General features: G+C 43.4%; 1 protein-coding gene across 3 annotated transcripts in view; it reads right to left on the minus strand.

The window, feature by feature from the left end:
- Window positions 1-5,710: 5,710 nt before the first annotated feature.
- The window catches only part of LOC110521696 (regulator of G protein signaling 8-like), a 31,866-nt gene continuing 15,966 nt past the window's right edge, over window positions 5,711-21,610 (minus strand). For 2 of the 3 annotated variants that reach the window (XM_021599476.3, XM_021599475.3), the window contains exons 2-5: window positions 16,685-16,789; window positions 9,748-9,809; window positions 7,157-7,323; window positions 5,711-6,334 (exon numbers count right to left, since the gene is read on the minus strand). In XM_021599476.3, coding sequence (XP_021455151.1) covers window positions 6,140-6,334; window positions 7,157-7,323; window positions 9,748-9,809; window positions 16,685-16,785 — 525 coding nt within the window. In that variant the 5' untranslated portion in view covers window positions 16,786-16,789 and the 3' untranslated portion in view covers window positions 5,711-6,139. Of the gene's footprint in view, window positions 6,335-7,156; window positions 7,324-9,747; window positions 9,810-16,684; window positions 16,798-21,610 lie in introns of those variants that run through there. The other variant, XM_090231871.1, reaches the window with a different exon arrangement.

Raw genomic sequence — 21,610 nt, forward strand, 5'->3', positions numbered from 1 at the left:
AAAATAAAGCATAGTTTTTCACTCTTCTCACTAACGGCAAATGGTTGCGTTCTTCTTAATATGTTTTCCTGTTTTTAGTTTTTATGAATAAGCTTTTCACTTTCACTTACTTTCCAGCTTGCAATGCAATATTACAACCACCAGCAGATGTGTGTCTCTATGGTCTAAAGGTTGAGAGGAAGAGAGCACATTCTCATATCAAGTAAATGTTTAAAAACACACACGCAGGACACAGGACATGCAGGTGAACATCAACTGGTAGAAAATCAACATTTGGCTAGCCTGGTGCTGTTTATGCTGTCTTGCCAACTCCTACTCTATGATTTTTGTCATGCCATTGAAGTTGGCTATACATATAGTGCCTTCAGAAAGTATTCACACTGCTTGACTTTTTAACATTTTCTTGTGTTACAGCCTGCATAGATTAATTGAGATGTTTTGGTCACTGGCCTACACACAATAACCCATAATGTTAAAGTGGAATTATGTTTTTCAACATTTTTGAAAATGAATTAAACTTCAACAGCTGAAATGTCTTGAGTCAATAAGTATTCAACCCCTTTGTTATGGCAAGCTTAAATAAGTTCAAAAGTACACATTTGCTTAATAAGTCACATAATAAGTGGCATGGATTCACTCTGTGTGCAATAATAATGTTTAACATGATTTTTGTACAACTGCCTCATCGCTGTACCCCACACATACTATTATATGAAAGGTCCCTCAGTCAACCACAAAGACCGGGGAGGTTCAACCACAAAGACCAGGGAGGTTTTTGTGGCTGAGGTGCTTGATGATGTTCTTGGCCTTCCTGTGACACAGGGTGATGTCCTGGAAGGCAGGCAGTTTGCCCCTGGTGATGCATAGGGATGACCGCAGTACCCAACGCAGAGCCATGCGTTTGCTGACAGTGCAATTGTTGCACCAAGCAGTGATACAGCCCGATAGGATGCTCTCAATGGTATTGGTATTGGCATTTTATTAGGATCTACATTAGCTGTTGCAAAAGCAGCAGCTACTCCTACTGGGGTCCACACAAAACAAGCACTCTTGATACATCTGTAGAAGTTTGTAAGGTTCTTAGGGGCCAAGATTAATTTCTTCAGCCTCCTGTGGTTAAAGAGGCGCTGTTGCGCCCTCTTCACCACACTGTCTGTGTGGATGGACAATTTCAGGTTGTCAGCTTACTACTATAACACCATAAAGGTTATACAATGAGTAACGTTACCTCACGTGTCCGCGGTGATAAAGAATATACACAAATATATTATGCTCCATACATGCAGTACGCTACAATAGAAATGTGGAATGGAAAATGTGAACACGTGTGCAGATCCTGTTCTGACGGGAGATGAGCTGCAGACGTGAGCATACAATCAAACCGGTGTGATTAGAACGCTTATTTTGAGTGCTTATTTAGAGTGGCCAGTTTCGAATGACGCAAGTATCAGCTTTTGAGCTGGCCACACTGTTTTTTCAGAAACATTTTGCACAAACACAGTCCTTACAAAGTGGTCCAGAATGTGAGCAGTTTATTTTTGGATGCAATGTTCAGACATTCACAGAATCTCAGGTCCCAACCCTTTCCCTTGTCTACCAAAACCGTCATATCGGCTTCATCCGCTAGGGACTTTTTCTTTGTATCATGTAGTAACCCATATATCCACTGTTTGTTTGTTATGTATTTTGGGGTGATTATTTAGTTAGTTACTAAATAAATATTTAAGCCAATTTGTATATCGTTGATTCATGATTTAGGCTAGGGTTTGTGCAGATATCCAATGGTTTGCGACGTTCAGTAATGAGAACTGATGAGGTAATAATAATGAATTAATAGAAGACTAATTGATCAGATATTAAAATATCTGAAGAGTTATATTCAGAAAATTATAACTGTAAATCTCAAAATGTACCGTGGTGTCCCGACTCCCTGGTTAATTAATGTTTGCATGATTAGTTTAATAACTTGTTATGGCTGCAATCCCGCTAACGGGATCGATATGACAACTACCAGTGAAAATAGAGGGCGCTAAATTCAAACCACAGAAATCTCATAATTACAATTGCTAAAACATACATGTGTTTTATATAATTTTAAAGTTAATCTTGTTGTTAATCCCACCAAAGTGTCCGATTTCAAATAGGCTTTTCAGTGAAAGCACTACAAACGATTATGTTAGGTCTCCACCAAACCACAATAAGCACAGCCATTTTCCAGCGAAATATAGCATTCACAAAAAGCCGAAATAGAGATAAAATGAATCACTAACCTTGAACTATCTTCATCAGTGTCATGTTCTGACCTTAGTCTTTGTTTTAGTATGGTCAGGGCGTGAGTTGGGTGGGTTTGTCTATGTTCCATTTTCTATGTTGTGTTTTGCGTTTGGCCTGGTATGGTTCTCAATCAGAGGCAGGTGTCGTTAGTTGTCTCTGATTGAGAATCATATTTAGGTAGCCTTTTCCCACTTGTGTATCGTGGGTGTTTATTTTCTGTTCTGTGTTTGTATTTCACCGTTTAGGACTGTTTTCGTTTCGTTCTCGTGTTTTGTTGTTTTTGTTCAAGTATTCGTTTTTATTAGAATGCGAATACTTACCACGCTGCACCTTGGTCCTCATCTCTTTCTCCCAACGACGAACGTTACAATCAGATGACACTCATAGGACTTCATGTTACACAATACATGCATGTTTTGTTTGATAACGTTCATATTTATATAAAAAAATCAGAGGTTACATTGGCGTATTAGATTCACTAGTTCCAAAAACATTAAGTGATTTTGCATAGCCACATCGTTTCAACAGAAATACTCATCATAAATGTAGATAATAATACAAGTCATACACATGGAATTATAGATATACCTCTCCTTAATGCAACCGCTGTGTCAGATTTTTAAAAAGTTTACGGAAAAAGCAACCCATGCAATAATCTGAGACGGAGCTCAGAACAGTAGCCAAATTAGCCACCATGTTGGAGTCAACAGAAACCAGAAAATACATGATAAATGTTTCCTTACCTTTGATGAACTTCATCAGAATGCAGTCCTAGGAATCCCAGGTCCACTATAAATGCTTGATTTGTTCGAAAGCCGTCTCTTCTGATCGGTTGTTGGATACACAAGTCCCCAAGCAGAGTGGTAAGCGCTGCTTGATTGGCTGGACTGAACATCAGCCTTCAAAAATAACAATCCTTTTCCCTCCCCCTGGTGTAGTAGAACTTGGCCCACCTTCCATTGTGGAGGTACTGACAGGCCTCTGTACTCTGTACTCATTTTTCACAGTGGAACCATCCACTCCCAAGGAGAGCACAAAGTAATACAAAAATTCCCCATACATAATTTCAGGAGATTTTATCATGTCATACCATCTGACCTCCAAAGAGCCATTTGTGTCCATTCCCAAATGTGAGACATGTTGTTTTGTTTGTTTATTTGTTTAAAAAAATACAGGTTATTGGTCACATACACATGGTTAGCAGATGTTAGCGAAAGGTTAGCGAAATGATTGCGCTTCTAGTTCCGACAGTGCAGCAATATCTAACAAGTAATATCTAACAATACCTAATACATACAAATCTAAGTAAGGAATGGAATAAGAATATATAAATATAAATATATGGATGAGCAATATCAGAGCAGCATAGGATGCAATATAGTGTAGAATACATATGAGATTAGTAATGCAAGATATGGAAACGTTATTAGAGTGGCATTATTAAAGTGACTGGTGTTCCATTTATTAAAGTGGCCAATGATTTCAAGTCTGTATATAGACAGCAGCCTCTCTGTGCTAGTGATGGTTGTTTAACAGTCTGACGGTCTTGAGATAGAGACTGAAAAACAGCTTCTCGGTACCAGCTTTGATGCACCTGTACTGACCTTGCCTTCTGCATGGTAGCAGGGCGAACAGGCAGTGGCTCGGGTGGTCGTTGTCCTTGATTATCTTTTTGGCCTTCCTGTGACATTGGGTGCTCTAGTTGTCCTGGAGGGCAGGTAGTTTGAACCGGTGATGTATTGGCAGACCGCACCTCCCTCTAGAGAGCTCTGTGATTGTGGCCGGTGCAGTTGCAGTACCAGGCGGTGATACAGCCTGAGGTTGAAGAGGTGCATGGGTAGAATGTGGGTGGACCATTTCAGTTTGTCAGTGATATGTACGCCGAGGAACTTAAAACTTTCCACCTCCTCCACTGCTGTCCCGTCGATGTGGATGGGAGGGTGCTCCCTCTGCTGTTTCCTGAAGTCCAAGATCATCTCCTTTGCTTTGTTGAAGTTGAGTGAGAGGTTATTTTCCTGACCCACACTCCGAGAGCCCTCACCTCCTCCCTGTAGTCTGTCTCTTCGTTGTTGGTAATCAAGCCTACTACTGTTGTGTCGTTTGCAAACTTGATGATTGAGTTGGAGGCGTGCATGGCCACATAGTCATGGGTGAACAGGGAGTACAGGAGACGGCTGAGCACGCACCCTTGTGGGGTCCCAGTGTTGAGGATCAGCGAAGTGGAGATGTTGTTTCCTACCTTCACCACCCAGGGGCAGGCCCGTCAGGAAGTCGAGGACTCAATTGCACAGGGTGGGGGTTGAGACCCAGGGCCTCAAGCTTAATGATGAGCTTGGAGGTCACTATGGTGTTGAATGCTGAGCTATAGTCAATAAACTGCATTCATATATAGGTATTCCTCTTGTCTACATGGGATAGGGCAGTGTGCAGTGTGATGGCGATTGCATCGTCTGTGGACCTTTTGGAGCAGTAAGCAAATTGAAGTGGGTCTAGAATGACAGGTAAGATGGAGATGATATGATCCTTGACTAGTCTCTCAAAGTACTTCATGATGACAGAAGTGAGTGCTAAGGGGCGATAGTCATTTAGTTCAGTTACCTTTGCATTCTTGAGTACAGGAACAATGGTGGCCATCTTGAAGCATGTTGGGACAGCAGACTGGGATAGGGAGAGATTGAATATGTTCGTAAACACATCAGCCAGCTGGTCTGCGCATGCTCTGAGGACTTGGCTAGGGATGCCGCCTGGGCTCGCAGCATTGTGAGGGTTAACATGTTTAAATGTCTTACACAAGTCGGTCACGGAGAAGGAGAGCCCACAGTCTTTGGTAGCGGGCCAGGTCGGTGGCACTGTATTATCCTCAAAGTTGGCCAAGAAGGTGTTGTTTGGAAGCAAGACGTCGGTGTCCGTGACATGCTTGGTTTTCCTTTTCTAGTCCTTGATTGTCTGTAGACACCGCCACATACGTCTCGTGTCTGAGCCGTTGAATTACGACTCCACTTTGTCTCGATACTGACATTTTGCTTGTTTGATTTCCTTGACTGCCCTGTTTGTATTCTGGCATATTCCCAGTCACCTTGCTATGTTTAAATGCGGTGGTAAGCGCTTTCAGTTTTGCGCGAATGCTACCATCTATTACGATTTCTGGTTAGGGTAGGTTTTAATGTTATGATGTGTTAATGATGCTCGTTTGTTAGTATTAGCTAGCCACCGCTGAGGTAATTCACTAGCGTTGACGGAAGTTGTGAGACGGAAACAAACACAATCACCTTCAAATGGAGCTGAGTTGAGTGGACGGGGCGAATACCCACTGTATCTGTTGTAAGATGGGTGGTTAAAGTTTTGGAAAAACATGATGTTGATTAGACTTTTTTTCCAACTGACAATTTGCACCACTTCTGGACAACCGCCCACATATAGTGTATATATCAGATGACATGCTGCAAAACTTTAATAAAATTGCCAGACATATTTCTACACCACGATAAATCTATAGTGATGGGAGAAATAAATATCATCAACAACAACAAATTTTCTATTAGGAGTAATAAAAGGATACACAGTACAATGTCTTGTGGTATTTTGTAAGTGTAAACTATATGTTGACACAGTTCTAAGAGGGATGATACAATATCACAATATGTCTAAATACTAAGAATCTGTGAGAGGAGAATCCTAACTTGATATTTGTATGGATAACTCAAAAACGTTCACATGATTCAACATGTCATCGTGAGTTATTGAGTTACGCATTGAGATCTCAAGTTAGAACTTGAGGAATAATGGTTCCTTGGGTTCTAGCTACTGAAGAAAAACACAACTGTGTGTGTGTGTGTGTATCTGCGACGGCACGTGTGTGTGTTCTTCAGACAGAGTTCCGATGGCAGTGTGTGTACTGCATGTCGAGTAAGTCCTGGTAGATCTTGGAGTGGAGAAAGCGTGGGTAAGAGTCTTTCTCCATGAGGCTGTGGACCCTGGCCTGAACCTCATTCAGACTGGAGGGGGTGGGCTCCGCAAGGCTCTGCCTCATCACTTCCCGCGTACGGAAGTCTATGTTTACCTACAGAGACCAAGGAAGAGAAATGAAAATTTAGATATCCAAATCATCTTAGTGTGAATTTCCTATGAAACACTTGTTTGTGGACAGCATAAACATGATTATTAATCCTTATAATCAAAGTATGCAAAGAGTATTCATGTGTATCTAGCGGTAATTTGTGGATTAAAATGTTTATCTGACACATAGTAACCCCAAATTAAAAACGAATCATAGCCTTTTGCATTGTTATTTAAGGCCAGGCACCACAGGTTGAAAATATGTTTTTGCATATACAGTACTTTGGTCCATTAATATTTTCTATATTTTATCTTATTCTTACTCATCAAAAAGTATTTTACAAATAATTTCAAAGCTAATTTAATCACACATCATTTATAAGCCCATTTCATAGAGAATGTTACATGTTAATTTACTTTTATTTTTTTTATTTTCTAGATGACATTTTCTTCTGAAAAATGTGCCAAAATGGCATTTTACCTATCTTTCTTTAGTATTTACAGATAGATGTGTGAATAAATACTTTAAAAAACAATCTATGTGTAAGTCCAGTCATGGAGTGTCTTAACAAAATGAAACACGAATATTTCTTCATTCAGCGTCCAGAAAAAATGTATTTGTGTGATATGCAAATATACACATATTTAATTAGAACACCTAATTTTCATATTTAATACAAACAACTATTAGATTTCTGTACACTTTCAACTGGTAAAAGATTGTGATATGATTAAGGGGGAAAATACCCTATCAGGGTGTGGTGCCTGGCCTTAAAAGTGACAAAGTGAATATTTTGCATCATTAGTCATTTGATCAAACACAAACCTCTCTGGGAGCCTTGACATCAATAAACTCATTGTAGATCTTGTTAATTTTGGTCATCAATTTAGCGGGAGTCTTGATTTTTTTATATTCCTCGCAGGCCATCCAGAACTCAATGTTCTCGTCGCTGAACTCCGTCTGGAGAAAAGCCTGGAAGGCAGCCAGGCCACCTAAGACACAAAACATCCATCAGATAGATAGAAGAGCTAACGGACGGACGGACGGATGGACAGAAGAGCGGACGGACGGACGTTCGGTCGGTCGGTGAGTGAGTGAGTGAGTGAGTGCCTTTGCAAAGATCGATATTGTATCCCAGCACCTATTTCTGAACATGGGCCAGTTTCTTTGGAACTGATGTTTTTTTTCTTCACAGAGAGCAGCTGTAGATACTAACAGGGTTGTTTATCATGTGTTGATATTGTCTCAGATGCAGAGTGTGCTCTTGTTCTCAGCACAGGGAAGAGCTCTGTTATTAGAACATAAACATATGACCCACAAACCTTCAATGAGCTTTTTGTCAATCAAAGATAAGTGATCAATTTGTCTGACATCAATGAAAACACAGGAGGTCATGTTTTGCAATCGGCCATGTCATGTTAACATGTTTTCTCCATACTTTCTATCCCTCCTTCACTCCCTCCCTCCCTCTTTTCTCTTGCATTTATTTGCTTAACATTTTCCCAGCAGCAGCAGTAGAGTAGTCCATCAGGCCCTATCACCAACATTACTCACACACTCTCACTACACACTGGCTATAGGAAAATCACCAGGGACACTGTGACTGCATGCAGCCTTGTCAACAGACAGTGTTCAAAATAAAAAAACATTGAACTTAGCTTGGAGGAAGATTCTCTCGCCCTGCTTTATTCTTAAATATGTGTCCCAAAAAATATACAAAAATCTTGAGCTTTCTTATTTCTCCTAGATATAGGACAGACACTTCAAAACCTTATTCCTTATGACTGTCTTTTTCATTGAATGTGTTATTCAATGCGTTTGTATGGGCTGTAGTTGTAAAGACCAAATTCAATATTCTATCAAATTATATTTAATTTACACTTTTTTTTTTTTAGGGGTGCTAAAATTCTAAATCAAATAGCTCAATTATCCATGGTATGACCATCTTAAAACAATTCCATATATTAGCTTGTCTTTTTATAGGTTTTAATTAATTAGCCTCTTTAGGAATAGGCTATTATCTGGTAGTCAAGCAAAGGCCTTCCAATGTCTGAATGTACTGTAGGTCAGTGTTCATTTCTCACTCTCATTCGATTTTCCTTACAGAATGCAGAAATACACTACACAGAGAGAGCTAATGTACACATAAAGATTATAATTTAATATTGAAAAACATAGATTTAGTTCAGCATCAAGGTCTCTTTACTCATTGCCAGGTCGCAGTTGTAAATTAGAACTTCTCAACTGGCCTACCTGGTTAAATAAAGGTGAAATAATTGTAAAAATTGTGTTCGGTGAAACCGGTTACAGAAGTGTTTCCCTTTGTTCCCTTCTGTCTGAGGATAATATTTGTCAATTCCAGGAACAAGCAGACTGAGAGCCTAGACTTTCATGCAGCTAGGGTCATAAGAGGTTACGTGTGGATGTGACGTCAAACCATGATCGAAGTTTACACCAATTTGTCTATGTTGTACAACAGCACCACCTGTTAAAGAGTTAGTAGAAGGGTTTACAGTACTGCTTGATTAACTCAATAGAGACAAATGCTAATTTAAAACATTCACACATTACATTACAAATGACCATTAAGATAACATTACCATATGACTTGAGTTGTGAGTATATCACTAGTTTGGACAAAATATTATTGTAATATTAAAAAACAGCAAGTTGTTGTTCATTGACGCACTGAAAAATAAAATAAAATTGAACTAAAGTCAAGGTCGGTCGTCTGTCTTCCTACTGTGCAGTCTAGTTTTCCGCTCCCTGTGGAGAGCCTACAGCTATCACTCTCTTGTCTGTCCTTTTTGTCAGGTTATCTAGTGAGAGTGTATGTGCTAGTGAGAGAGAGAGAGAGAGAGAACACTGACAGTCTCTTCAGATGGCCTGTTATTATGAACACACTTAACCTGTCACGTGTGTGTGTGTGCCTGCACGTGAACGCTATGTGTGTGCTTGTGAGTCTGTGTGTGTGTTTTGCATGTGTGTATTTGCACATGAACATGTGTGTTATTGTGTAATCCACAGAGAAGGTCACAACCAAGCGTGTGACTCATTGTGTGTTGAGGAGTAACACAATGAGTCACACATCAATAGCCAGACAGACAGCGGATCTTACATAAGAAGGGTTTAGGGGGAAAGAAATGGACTGATGTGGGGAGCCATCCTCAGATAGGAAACAGAAAGACAATCATGTTTTCAAAGGGAACAGAAGGGGTATAGAATGGGACTGAGGAAAAAATGTAATCCGTACAGTTGCGTGGTTCGCTTGGCTAAACAATAGCACGGACAGTTTTTTGGAGGGGTTGGTTTATAAAAAAAATATAATATTGTTTTCTCCTTATTTTGGTTCAATTTCTCATATCTAACTCTAAGGAGAAGGATTGACTGATACTTGTCAATAAAAAGGGACTTACACTTGTTAGACAGAAGAACATCGAAGGAATCTGCCCACAGAACGACTTCATCTTTTGACAGCCTTGAAGAAAAGACAGAAAGATACAGTGACATGTTTTCAAATGTGTATGCAACCATGCAGATAAAGGCAATTCAACACACACACATTAATAGTTTAAGAGGTTGCTCAAAAAGAGTCTACACCATCTATCGCATAGTCTTATTACATACAGCTGAAGTTTATAAGTTTATATACACCTTAGCCAAATACATATAAACTGAGTTTTTCACAATTCCTGACATTTAATCTGAGTAAACGTTCCCTGTTTTAGGTCAGTTAGAATCACCATTTTATTTTAAGAATGTGAGATGTCAGAATAATAATAGAGAGAATGATTTATTTCAGCTATTATTTCTTTAATTAAATTCCCAGTGGGTCAGAAGTCTACATACACTCAATTAGTATTTGGAAGCATTGCTTTAAATTGTTTAACTTAGATCAAATGTTTTGGGTAGCCTTCCACAAGCTTCCCACAATAAGTTGGGTGATTTTTTTCCCCATTCCTCCTGACAGAGCTGACGTAACTGAGTCAGGTTTGTAGGCCTCCTTGCTCACACACACTATTTCAGTTCTGACCACACATTTTCTATGGGATTGAGGTCAGGGATTTGAGATGGCCTGTTACGGTGCGTGAATGAGGACCCAAAAGCGAATCAACTTAAACAGAGCTTCTTTAATTACCAAACATAGGTAGGCTCAGATGGACCGGCAGATTCCGACAGGACAGGACAAGGTTACAGCAAACATGACGACAGTCTGGTTCAGGCATGAATGACACAAACAAACAAGAATCCGACAAGGACAGGAGCAGAAACAGAGAGAGATATTGGGACCTAATCAGAGGGAAAAAAGGGAACAGGTGGGGAACGGGGTGAATGGGTAGTTAGAGGAGACAAGGGACAGCTGGGGGAAAGCGGGGGAGAAAAGGTAACCTAACACGACCAGCAGAGGGAGACAGGGTGAAGGGAAAGGACAGAGGCAAGACAACATGACAGTACCCCCCCACTCACCGAGCGCCTCCTGGCGCACTCGAGGAGGAAACCTGGCGGCAACGGAGGAAATCATCAATCAGCGCACGGTCCAGCACGTCCCGAGAGGGAACCCAACTCCTCTCCTCAGGACCGTACCCCTCCCAGTCAACTAGGTACTGATGACCACGGCCCCGAGGACGCATGTCCAAGATTTTACGGACCCTGTAGATAGGTGCGCCCTCGACAAGGATGGGGGGGGGGGGGGAAGACGAGCGGGGGCGCGAAGAACGGGCTTAACACAGGAGACATGGAAGACCGGGTGGACGCGACGAAGATATCGCGGAAGAAGAAGTCGCACTGCGACAGGATTAATGACCTGAGAGATACGGAATGGACCAATGAACCGCGGGGTCAACTTGCGAGAAGCCGTCTTAAGGGGAAGGTTCTGAGTGGAGAGCCAAACTCTCTGACCGCGACAATATCTAGGGCTCTTAGTTCTACGCTTATTAGCAGCTCTCACAGTCTGCGCCCTATAACGGCAAAGTGCAGACCTGACCCTCTTCCAGGTGCGCTCGCAACGTTGGACAAAAGCCTGAGCGGAGGGGACGCTGGACTCGGCGAACTGAGATGAGAACAACGGAGGCTGGTACCCGAGGCTACTCTGAAAAGGAGATAGCCCGGTCGCAGACGAAGGAAGCGAGTTGTGGGCGTATTCTGCCCAGGGGAGCTGTTCTGACCAAGACGCAGGGTTGCGAAAAGAAAGACTGCGTAAGATGCGACCAATAGTCTGATTGGCCCGTTCTGCTTGACCGTTAGACTGGGGGTGAAAGCCGGAAGAGAGACTGACGGAAGCCCCAATCAAACGGCAAAACTCCCTCCAAAATTGAGACGTGAATTGCGGACCTCTGTCCGAAACGACGTCTGACGGAAGGCCATGAATTCTGAAAACATTCTCGATGATGATTTGTGCCGTCTCTTTAGCAGAAGGAAGCTTAGCAAGGGGAATGAAATGAGCCGCCTTAGAGAACCTATCGACAACCGTAAGAATAACAGTCTTCCCCGCTGACGAAGGCAGTCCGGTGACAAAATCTAAGGCGATGTGAGACCACGGTCGAGAGGGAATAGGAAGCGGCCTGAGACGGCCGGCAGGAGGAGAGTTACCGGACTTAGTCTGCGCGCAGACCGAACAAGCAGCCACGAAACGACGCGTGTCATGCTCCCGGGTGGGCCACCAGAAACGCTGGCGAATGGAAGCAAGCGTACCCCGAACGCCAGGGTGGCCGGCTAACTTGGCAGAGTGAGCCCACTGAAGAACGGCCAGACGAGTAGGAACGGGAACGAAAAGAAGGTTCCTAGGACAAGCGCGCGGCGACGGAGTTTGAGTGAGTGCTTGCTTTACCTGCCTCTCAATTCCCCAGACAGTCAACCCGACAACACGCCCCTCAGGGAGAATCCCCTCGGGGTCAGTGGAGGCTACTGAAGAACTGAAGAGACGAGACAAAGCATCAGGCTTGGTGTTCTTAGAGCCCGGACGATAAGAAATCACGAACTCGAAACGAGCGAAAAACAGCGCCCAACGCGCCTGACGCGCATTAAGTCGTTTGGCAGAACGGATGTACTCAAGGTTCCTATGGTCAGTCCAAACGACAAAAGGAACGGTCGCCCCCTCCAACCACTGTCGCCATTCGCCTAGGGCTAACCGGATGGCGAGCAGTTCGCGGTTACCCACATCATAGTTACGTTCCGACGGCGACAGGCGATGAGAAAAATACGCGCATGGGTGGACCTTGTCGTCAGAGAGGGAGCGCTGAGAAAGGATGGCTCCCACTCCCACCTCTGACGCGTCAACCTCGACAACGAACTGTCTAGAGACGTCAGGTGTAACAAGGATAGGAGCGGATGTAAAACGATTCTTGAGGAGATCAAAAGCTCCCTGGGCGGAAACGGACCACTTAAAGCACGTCTTGACAGAAGTAAGGGCTGTGAGAGGAGCTGCCACCTGACCGAAATTACGGATGAAACGACGATAGAAGTTCGCGAAGCCGAGAAAGCGCTGCAGCTCGACGCGTGACTTAGGGACGGGCCAATCAATGACAGCTTGGACCTTAGCGGGATCCATCTTAATGCCTTCAGCGGAAATAACAGAACCGAGAAATGTGACGGAGGAGGCATGAAAAGTGCACTTCTCAGCCTTCACAAAAAGACAATTCTCTAAAAGGCGCTGGAGGACACGTCGAACGTGCTGAACATGAATCTGGAGTGACGGTGAAAAAATCAGGATATCGTCAAGGTAAACGAAAACAAAGATGTTCAGCATGTCTCTCAGGACATCATTGACTAATGCCTGAAAGACAGCTGGAGCGTTAGCGAGGCCGAAAGGAAGAACCCGGTATTCAAAGTGCCCTAACGGAGTGTTAAACGCCGTCTTCCACTCGTCCCCCTCCCTGATGCGCACGAGATGGTAAGCGTTACGAAGGTCCAACTTAGTGAAAAACCTGGCTCCCTGCAGGATCTCGAAGGCTGAAGACATAAGAGGAAGCGGATAACGATTCTTCACTGTTATGTCATTCAGCCCTCGATAATCTATGCAGGGGCGCAGAGACCCGTCCTTCTTCTTGACAAAAAAAAACCCCGCTCCGGCGGGAGAGGAGGAGGGGACTATGGTACCGGCGTCAAGAGCTACAGACAAATAATCTTCGAGAGCCTTACGTTCGGGAGCCGACAGAGAGTATAGTCTACCCCGGGGGGGGGTGGTTCCCGGAAGGAGATCAATACTACAATCATACGACCGGTGTGGAGGAAGAGAGGTGGCCCTGGACCGACTGAACACCGTGCGCAGATCGTGATATTCCTCCGGCACCCCTGTCAAATCACCAGGCTCCTCCTGTGAAGAAGAGACAGAGGAAACAGGAGGGATAGCAGACATTAAACATTTCACATGACAAGAGACGTTCCAGGAGAGGATAGAATTACTAGACCAATTAATGGAAGGATTATGACAAACTAGCCAGGGATGGCCCAAAACAACAGGTGTAAAAGGTGAACGAAAAATTAAAAAAGAAATGGTTTCACTATGATTACCAGAAACAGTGAGGGTTAAAGGTAGCGTCTCACGCTGAATCCTGGGGAGAGGACTACCATCCAGGGCGAACAAGGCCGTGGGCTCCTTTAACTGTCTGAGAGGAATGTCATGTTCCCGAGCCCAGGTCTCGTCCATAAAACAGCCCTCCGCCCCAGAGTCTATTAAGGCACTGCAGGAAGCTGACGAACCGGTCCAGCGTAGATGGACCGACAAGGTAGTGCAGGATCTTGAAGGAGAGACAGGAGGAGTAGCGCTCACCAGTAGCCCTCCGCTTACTGACGAGCTCTGGCCTTTTACTGGACATGAAGTGACAAAATGACCAGCGGAACCGCAATAGAGACAGAGGCGGTTGGTGATTCTCCGTTCCCTCTCCTCAGTCGAGATGCGGATACCTCCCAGCTGCATGGGCTCAGCACCCGAGCCGGCAGAGGAAGATGGTAGTGATGCGGAGAGGGAGGCGACGGAGAGCGCGAGCTCCTTTCCACGAGCTCGGTGACGAAGATCAACCCGTCGCTCAATGCGAATAGCGAGTTCAATCAAGGAATCCACGCTGGAAGGAACCTCCCGGGAGAGAATCTCATCCTTTACCTCTGCGCGGAAACCCTCCAGAAGACGAGCGAGCAAGGCCGGCTCGTTCCAGCCACTGGAGACAGCAAGAGTGCGAAACTCAATAGAGTAGTCTGTTATGGATCGATTGCCTTGACATAGGGAAGACAGGGCCCTGGAAGCCTCCTCCCCAAAAACAGATCGATCAAAAACCCGTATCATCTCCTCCTTAAAGTCTTGATACTGGTTAGTACACTCAGCCCTTGCCTCCCAGATTGCCGTGCCCCACTCACGAGCCCGTCCAATAAGGAGAGATATGACGTAGGCGACACGAGCAGTGCTCCTGGAGTAAGTGTTGGGCTGGAGAGAAAACACAATATCACACTGGGTGAGGAACGAGCGGCATTCAGTGGGCTCCCCAGAGTAACACGGCGGGTTATTGATTCTGGGCTCCGGAGATTCGAAAGCCCTGGAAGTGGCCGGTGGATCGAGGCGGAGATGGTGAACCTGTTCTGTGAGGTTGGAGACTTGGGTGGCCAGGGTCTCAACGGCATGTCGAGCAGCAGACAATTCCTGCTTGTGTCTGCCTAGCATCGCTCCCTGGATCTCGACGGCTGAGTGGAGAGGATCCGAAGTCGCTGGGTCCATTCTTGGTCGGATTCTTCTGTTACGGTGCGTGAATGAGGACCCAAAAGCGAATCAACTTAAACAGAGCTTCTTTAATTACCAAACATAGGTAGGCTCAGATGGACCGGCAGATTCCGACAGGACAGGACAAGGTTACAGCAAACATGACGACAGTCTGGTTCAGGCATGAATGACACAAACAAACAAGAATCCGACAAGGACAGGAGCAGAAACAGAGAGAGATATTGGGACCTAATCAGAGGGAAAAAAGGGAACAGGTGGGGAACGGGGTGAATGGGTAGTTAGAGGAGACAAGGGACAGCTGGGGGAAAGCGGGGGAGAAAAGGTAACCTAACACGACCAGCAGAGGGAGACAGGGTGAAGGGAAAGGACAGAGACAAGACAACATGACATGGCCACTCCAATACCTTGACTTTGTTGTCCTTAAGCGATTTTGCCACAGTTTTTTGGAAATATGCTTGGGGTCATTGTCCATTTGGAAGACCCATTTGCAACCAAGCTTTAACTTCCTGACTAATGTCTTGAGATGTTGCTTCAATATATCCACATAATTTTCCTCCCTCATGATGACATCTATTTTGTGAAGTGCACCAGTCCCTCCTTCAGCAAAGCACCCCCACAACATGATGCTGCCACCCCCATGCTCCACGGTTGGGATGGTGTTCTTTGGCTTGCAAGCCTCCCCCTTTTTCCTCCAAACATAACGATGTTCATTATGGCCAAACAGTTCTATTTTGGTTTCATAAGACCAGAGGACATTCCTCCAAAAAGTACGATCTTTGTCCCCATGTGCAGTTGCAAAACATAGTCTGGCTTTTTATTGGCGGTTTTGGAGCAGTGGCTTCTTCCTTCCTGAGCGGCCTTTCAGGTTATGTCGATTATAGGACTCATTTTACTGTGGATATAGATACTTTTGTACCTGTTTCCTCCAGCATCTTCACAAGGTCCTGTGCTGTTTTTCTGGGATTGATTTGCACTTTTTGCACCAAAGTATGTTAATCTCTAGGAGACAGAACGTGTATCCTTCCTGAACGGTGTGACGGCTGCGTGGTCCCTTGGTGATTAGACTGCATACTAATGTTTGTACAGATGAGCGTGGTACCGTCAGGTGTTTGGAAATTGCTCCCAAGGATGAACCAGACTTGTGGAAACCTACCATTTTTTTCTGAGGTCTTGGCTGATTTCTTTTGATTTTCCTATGATGTCAAGCAAAGATGCACTGAGTTTGAAGGTAGGCATTGAAAGACATCCACAGGTACACCTTCAATTGAATCAAATGATGTCAATTAGCCTACCAGAAGCTTCTAAAGCCATGACAAAGTTTTCTGGAATTTTCCAAGCTGTTTAAAGACACAGTCAACTTAGTGTATGTAAACTTCTGACCCACTGGAATTGTGATACAGTGAATTATAAGTGAAATAATCTGTCTGTAAACAATTGTTGGAAAAATGACTTGTGCCATCCACAAAGTAGATGTCCTAACTGACTTGTTTAACAAGACATTTGTGGAGTGGTTGAAAAACATAAGTTTATGTAAACTTCCGACTTCAACTGTATGACATTTTTCTGGCATTGCGAGTAATAATACCTACATTCTATATCAATGGGATGGACTGGAACAATGTCATCTGATGAAAACATCTACTTACTTTCGGCCTCTGGTGGCCCTGTCCTGGGAAGGGGGCAGGAACTCAGTGAAGTCGGGGTATGAGTCAGACTTATTGGACAGGCAGCCTAGTCTGGTCTTCATGGTTCTACTCATATGAATGGGAGAATGGAATAGAAGCACACAAGAAAGTACCTCTCCTGATTACCATTCACAAGACATGAAAACCTATGATATAAAATTTAGACTGTCCTCTGATGTAGAAATCCATCTTCACAGCTTCATTTTAGCTAACCAACATTTTATTTATTTATTTCACCTTTATTTAACCAGGTAGGCAAGTTGAGAACAAGTTCTCATTTACAATTGCGACCTGGCCAAGATAAAGCAAAGCAGTTCGACACATACAACGACACAGAGTTACACATGGAGTAAAACAAACATACAGTCAATAATACAGTATAAACAAGTCTATATACGATGTGAGCAAATGAGGTGAGAAGGGAGGTAAAGGCAAAAAAAGGCCATGGTGGCAAAGTAAATACAATATAGCAAGTAAAACACTGGAATGGTAGATTTGCAGTGGAAGAATCTGCAAAGTAGAAATAAAAATAATGGGGTGCAAAGGAGCAAAATAAATAAATAAAATGAATACAGTAGGGAAAGAGTTAGTTGTTTGGTCTAAATTATAGGTGGGCTATGTACAGGTACAGTAATATGTGAGCTGCTCTGACAGTTGGTGCTTAAAGCTAGTGAGGGAGATAAGTGTTTCCAGTTTCAGAGATTTTTGTAGTTCGTTCCAGTCATTGGCAACAGAGAACTGGAAGGAGAGGTGGCCAAAGAAAGAATTGGTTTTGGGGGTGACCAGAGAGATATGCCTGCTGGAGCGCGTGCTACAGGTGGGTGATGCTATGGTGACCAGCGAGCTGAGATAAGGGGGGACTGACTTTATCTAGCAGGGTCTTGTAGATGACATGGAGCCAGTGGGTTTGGCGACAAGTATGAAGCGAGGGCCAGCCAATGAGAGCGTACAGGTCGCAATGGTGGGTAGTATATGGGGCTTTGGTGACAAAACGGATTGCACTGTGATAGACTGCATCCAATTTGTTGAGTAGGGTATTGGAGGCTATTTTGTAAATGACATCGCCGAAGTTGAGGATTGGTAGGATGGTCAGTTTTACAAGGGGATGTTTGGCAGCATGAGTGAAGGATGCTTTGTTGCAAAATAGGAAGCCAATTCTAGATTTAACTTTGGATTGGAGATGTTTGATGTGGGTCTGGAAGGAGAGTTTACAGTCTAACCAGACACCTAGGTATTTGTAGTTGTCCACGTATTCTAAGTCAGAGCCTTCCAGAGTAGTGATGTTGGACAGGCGGGCAGGTGCAGGCAGCGATCGGTTGAAGAGCATGCATTTAGTTTTACTTGTATTTAAGAGCAATTGGAGGCCACCGAAGGAGAGTTGTATGGCATTGAAGGTTGCCTGGAGGGTTGTTAAAACACAGTGTCCAAAGAAGGGCCAGAAGTATACAGAATGGTGTCGTCTGCGTAGAGGTGGATCAGAGACTCAGATTTGACACACTGAACTCTATCAGAGAAGTAGTTGGTGAACCAGGCGATTAATCATTTGAGAAACCAAGGCTGTTGAGTCTGCCGATGAGGATGTGGTGATTGACAGAGTCGAAAGCCTTGGCCAGATCAATGAATACGGCTGCACAGTAATGTTTCTTATCGATGGCGGTTAAGATATCGTTTAGGACCTTGAGCGTGGCTGAGGTGCACCCATGACCAGCTCTGAAACCAGATTGCATAGCAGAGAAGGTATGGTGAGATTTGAAATAGTCGGTAACCTGTTTGTTGACTTGGCTTTCGAAGACCTTAGAAAGGCAGGGTAGGATAGATATAGGTCTGTAGCAGTTTGGGTCAAGAGTGTCCCCCCCTTTGAAGAGGGCAAGTACAGGGAACATGTACACCTACAGCTCTAAACATAGTCTTCTAGGAAAGTGCTCAGATCTAAACCTCCTGCCTGTAGTCACTATGCTGATGGGTCAGTCATGAGCAAGGCCATGGCCTGTGGATCAGTGTATTGATCCATCCAATGACTACATAATTAAATGTTTGCATCCAGGTGTTCAGATGTTGGAAGTGGGAGAGCACAGTTTCAGGATGTGCCTCATGAAGTTTACTTAAACATCACTTCACATTTGTTTAATATGCAACGACCTGTTGACACATAGTAATTTGCCTTCGACATATTTCTACTTACTCACTCACACTACATATCACACAATCAATCTGTTCAATGTTTTTTCTATGGTGTATCATGGACACCGGTTGTTGATGGAATCATCAAATGAATGAAATGGCCAGTAAATGTCCTACCTGACAGTAACATTTCATATAATCACCTATTGTCCAGCTGCTGTAGGATTAGACAGATCAGACAGACAGACATATTGATGAATCTGATTAGAGTCATTGCTCTAAAGAGACACACCAGATAGACATAGAAAGCAGGTGTAGCTCCATATGGAGAAGCCAACATGAATACCCATCAGCTAGCTACCAGAGAACATCCAATCTGGATAGTGAGCCACAAGCCTCTCTACCATGCACCTATTTCCCCTGATAACACGCACACCAAACACTGCTGAGTGCTCAATATGCCAAAATGGAATGAGAGGAATGAGTTCCTGCATCTGTAGTTAGTTACATCAGTGACATGATCAGTGACATGATCTCCATCCCATTGGTGGGTAAATTGTTAGAGTACTCAGTGTTGCTTTGCCTCTTGGTGTTATTGGAATGGTCAGTCAAGCTTCTGTAATCCAAGGACTCCTCTTTTAAATAACTGGTGTTTGCAGTATTTCTCTGCTGGCGAATAAAGAGAGAGGGGTTGTCTGGTCTTTTTATACTTATGAACAACAGGGTAGTTAGTGTAAGTATTACTTCCTTTGGTGATCATTACCCTAAAGCCAGATGCCCCCGGCAGTCCCACTACAATATCAACAAACTGCTTGTATCACAAAAGCTTTTCCTTTTTCAATAAGCTTGATTCCTACATGCCACTATATTGCAAAACAATATATATTGTTGGTTAAGATGGTTTAGTTGGATGGAACATGGTGCTGCTAGAAACACTGAGGTTGTTGGTTTGATTCATGAATGTGCTACCATACATACAGAATATATGAGTTAATTCTAGGGCACTTTGGATACAATTGTCTGCTAAAATGTATTATATTACTATTGTATTTCAGCATCTATCTAAACTAACACTTCCTCTACAGAGAAACATTGGTGGGTGTTGGAGGAGGCGTCATGGAGGATTGTTTTGGCGTCTGCTGTAATTGGTCAAATTGCATGCAAAAATCACTTTAATAGGCCTTCTCATCATTCACTCTTAAGATTCCACTCATAGATTCCATCTAGGCAGAGGAGGTTTATTAGAACACTTTGTGTGTGTGTGTGTTTGTGTGTGTTGTGTGTGTGTTAAATTCAGGCTGTAACACAACAAAATGTGGAAAAAGTCAAGGGGTGTGAATACTTTCTGAAGGCATTGTAGGTAGAGAACATTGAACAGAACAAGACTGTGTAAATAACTCAATTTGGACAAAATTGCAGATATAACCTTATAGTCCCAAGCTCTCGAAATGTCCCTTGACTATCTACAGATCAGTATCAGCTGTGATAATTCTCTAAGATCCCTAAACTGAAAGTCCTCAACGATTATAGACCTGTTGCCCTCACGTCAATAGAGATTATAACAGAACAGCTGTTGGACCCCCTCCAATTCACCTACAAAGCAGCGCGGATTACAGAGGACACTCTGTTATTCTTCATGCACATCCTGCACCAGCACGTGGATACACCAAAATCATATGCCTGGATTCTGATCCTGGTCTTCTCTTCAGCATTCAACACCATTCAACCACATCTCCTTCTGCAAAAACATATGGACAACAGCTACATCATCAGATGGGTTGACAGCGTCCTGAATAACCTCCCTCAAACAGTGAGGGTGAACTCTGGCCTTTCCCATTCCATACCCAGCAACACAGTTGTCCCCAAGGAAGTGTCATTTCACCAGTTCTCTTCATATTGTTTACAAATTACGCAAAGCCATGCTCTGCCACACCATCAAATTTGCAGATGGCACAGCCATGGTCGGAATAATGTTAGGCCTTCAAGAACACAACTACAGACAAGAAATACACACATTCACAGAATGGAGCAACAATCACTCACTACAGCTAGACGTCCAAAAATATATATATATATATCTCCAACTTCCAAACAAAAGCTGAGGATCTGGAACCGGTCAAAATCAACACAGAAAATATTGACAGTGTAAAAGCATACCACTCCCTGGGAACAATCCTCGACTACACTAACCTGGAATTCTAACCCAAAAGCAATATTCAAAAAAGGACAACAAAGACTGCACTTCCTCAGTAAAATTCAATGTTTAGAACACAATACTCCATCTCTTCTATAAGGCATTCATCTAAAGCATTCTCACCTTCTGTTTCCTTGGCTGGTATAGTTCACTCTCAATAACAAAAACCCACACAATTCGCAAAAATGTCAACATTTCAAGCAAAGTCTGCTGTGTCAAGTGCCAAAGCATATCATGATAAAACCAGAACCATCTACAAGGCCAGACACATCAATATAGACATCACACACCTGCTGTACAACCAGTACATTACAAACATTACAGTCCGGCCAAAGACTCAAAATCCCACTCTATTCCAAACAAAAACAGATTCCTGAACACATACATTTTCAAAACAAATAACATTTTATTTGTCACATGGTTTGTAAAGAATAGGTGTAGACTAACAGTGAAATGCTCACTTACGGGCCCTTCCCAACAATGCAGAGAGAAAAATAAAAACCAAATAATAACACAAGGAATAAATACACAATGAGTAACGATAACTTAGCTATATACACAGGTTACCAGTT

Source organism: Oncorhynchus mykiss, chromosome 4, assembly GCF_057628025.1.
Source record: "Oncorhynchus mykiss isolate SJ-2025 chromosome 4, ASM5762802v1, whole genome shotgun sequence".
In the NCBI taxonomy this organism is placed as follows: domain Eukaryota; kingdom Metazoa; phylum Chordata; class Actinopteri; order Salmoniformes; family Salmonidae; genus Oncorhynchus; species Oncorhynchus mykiss.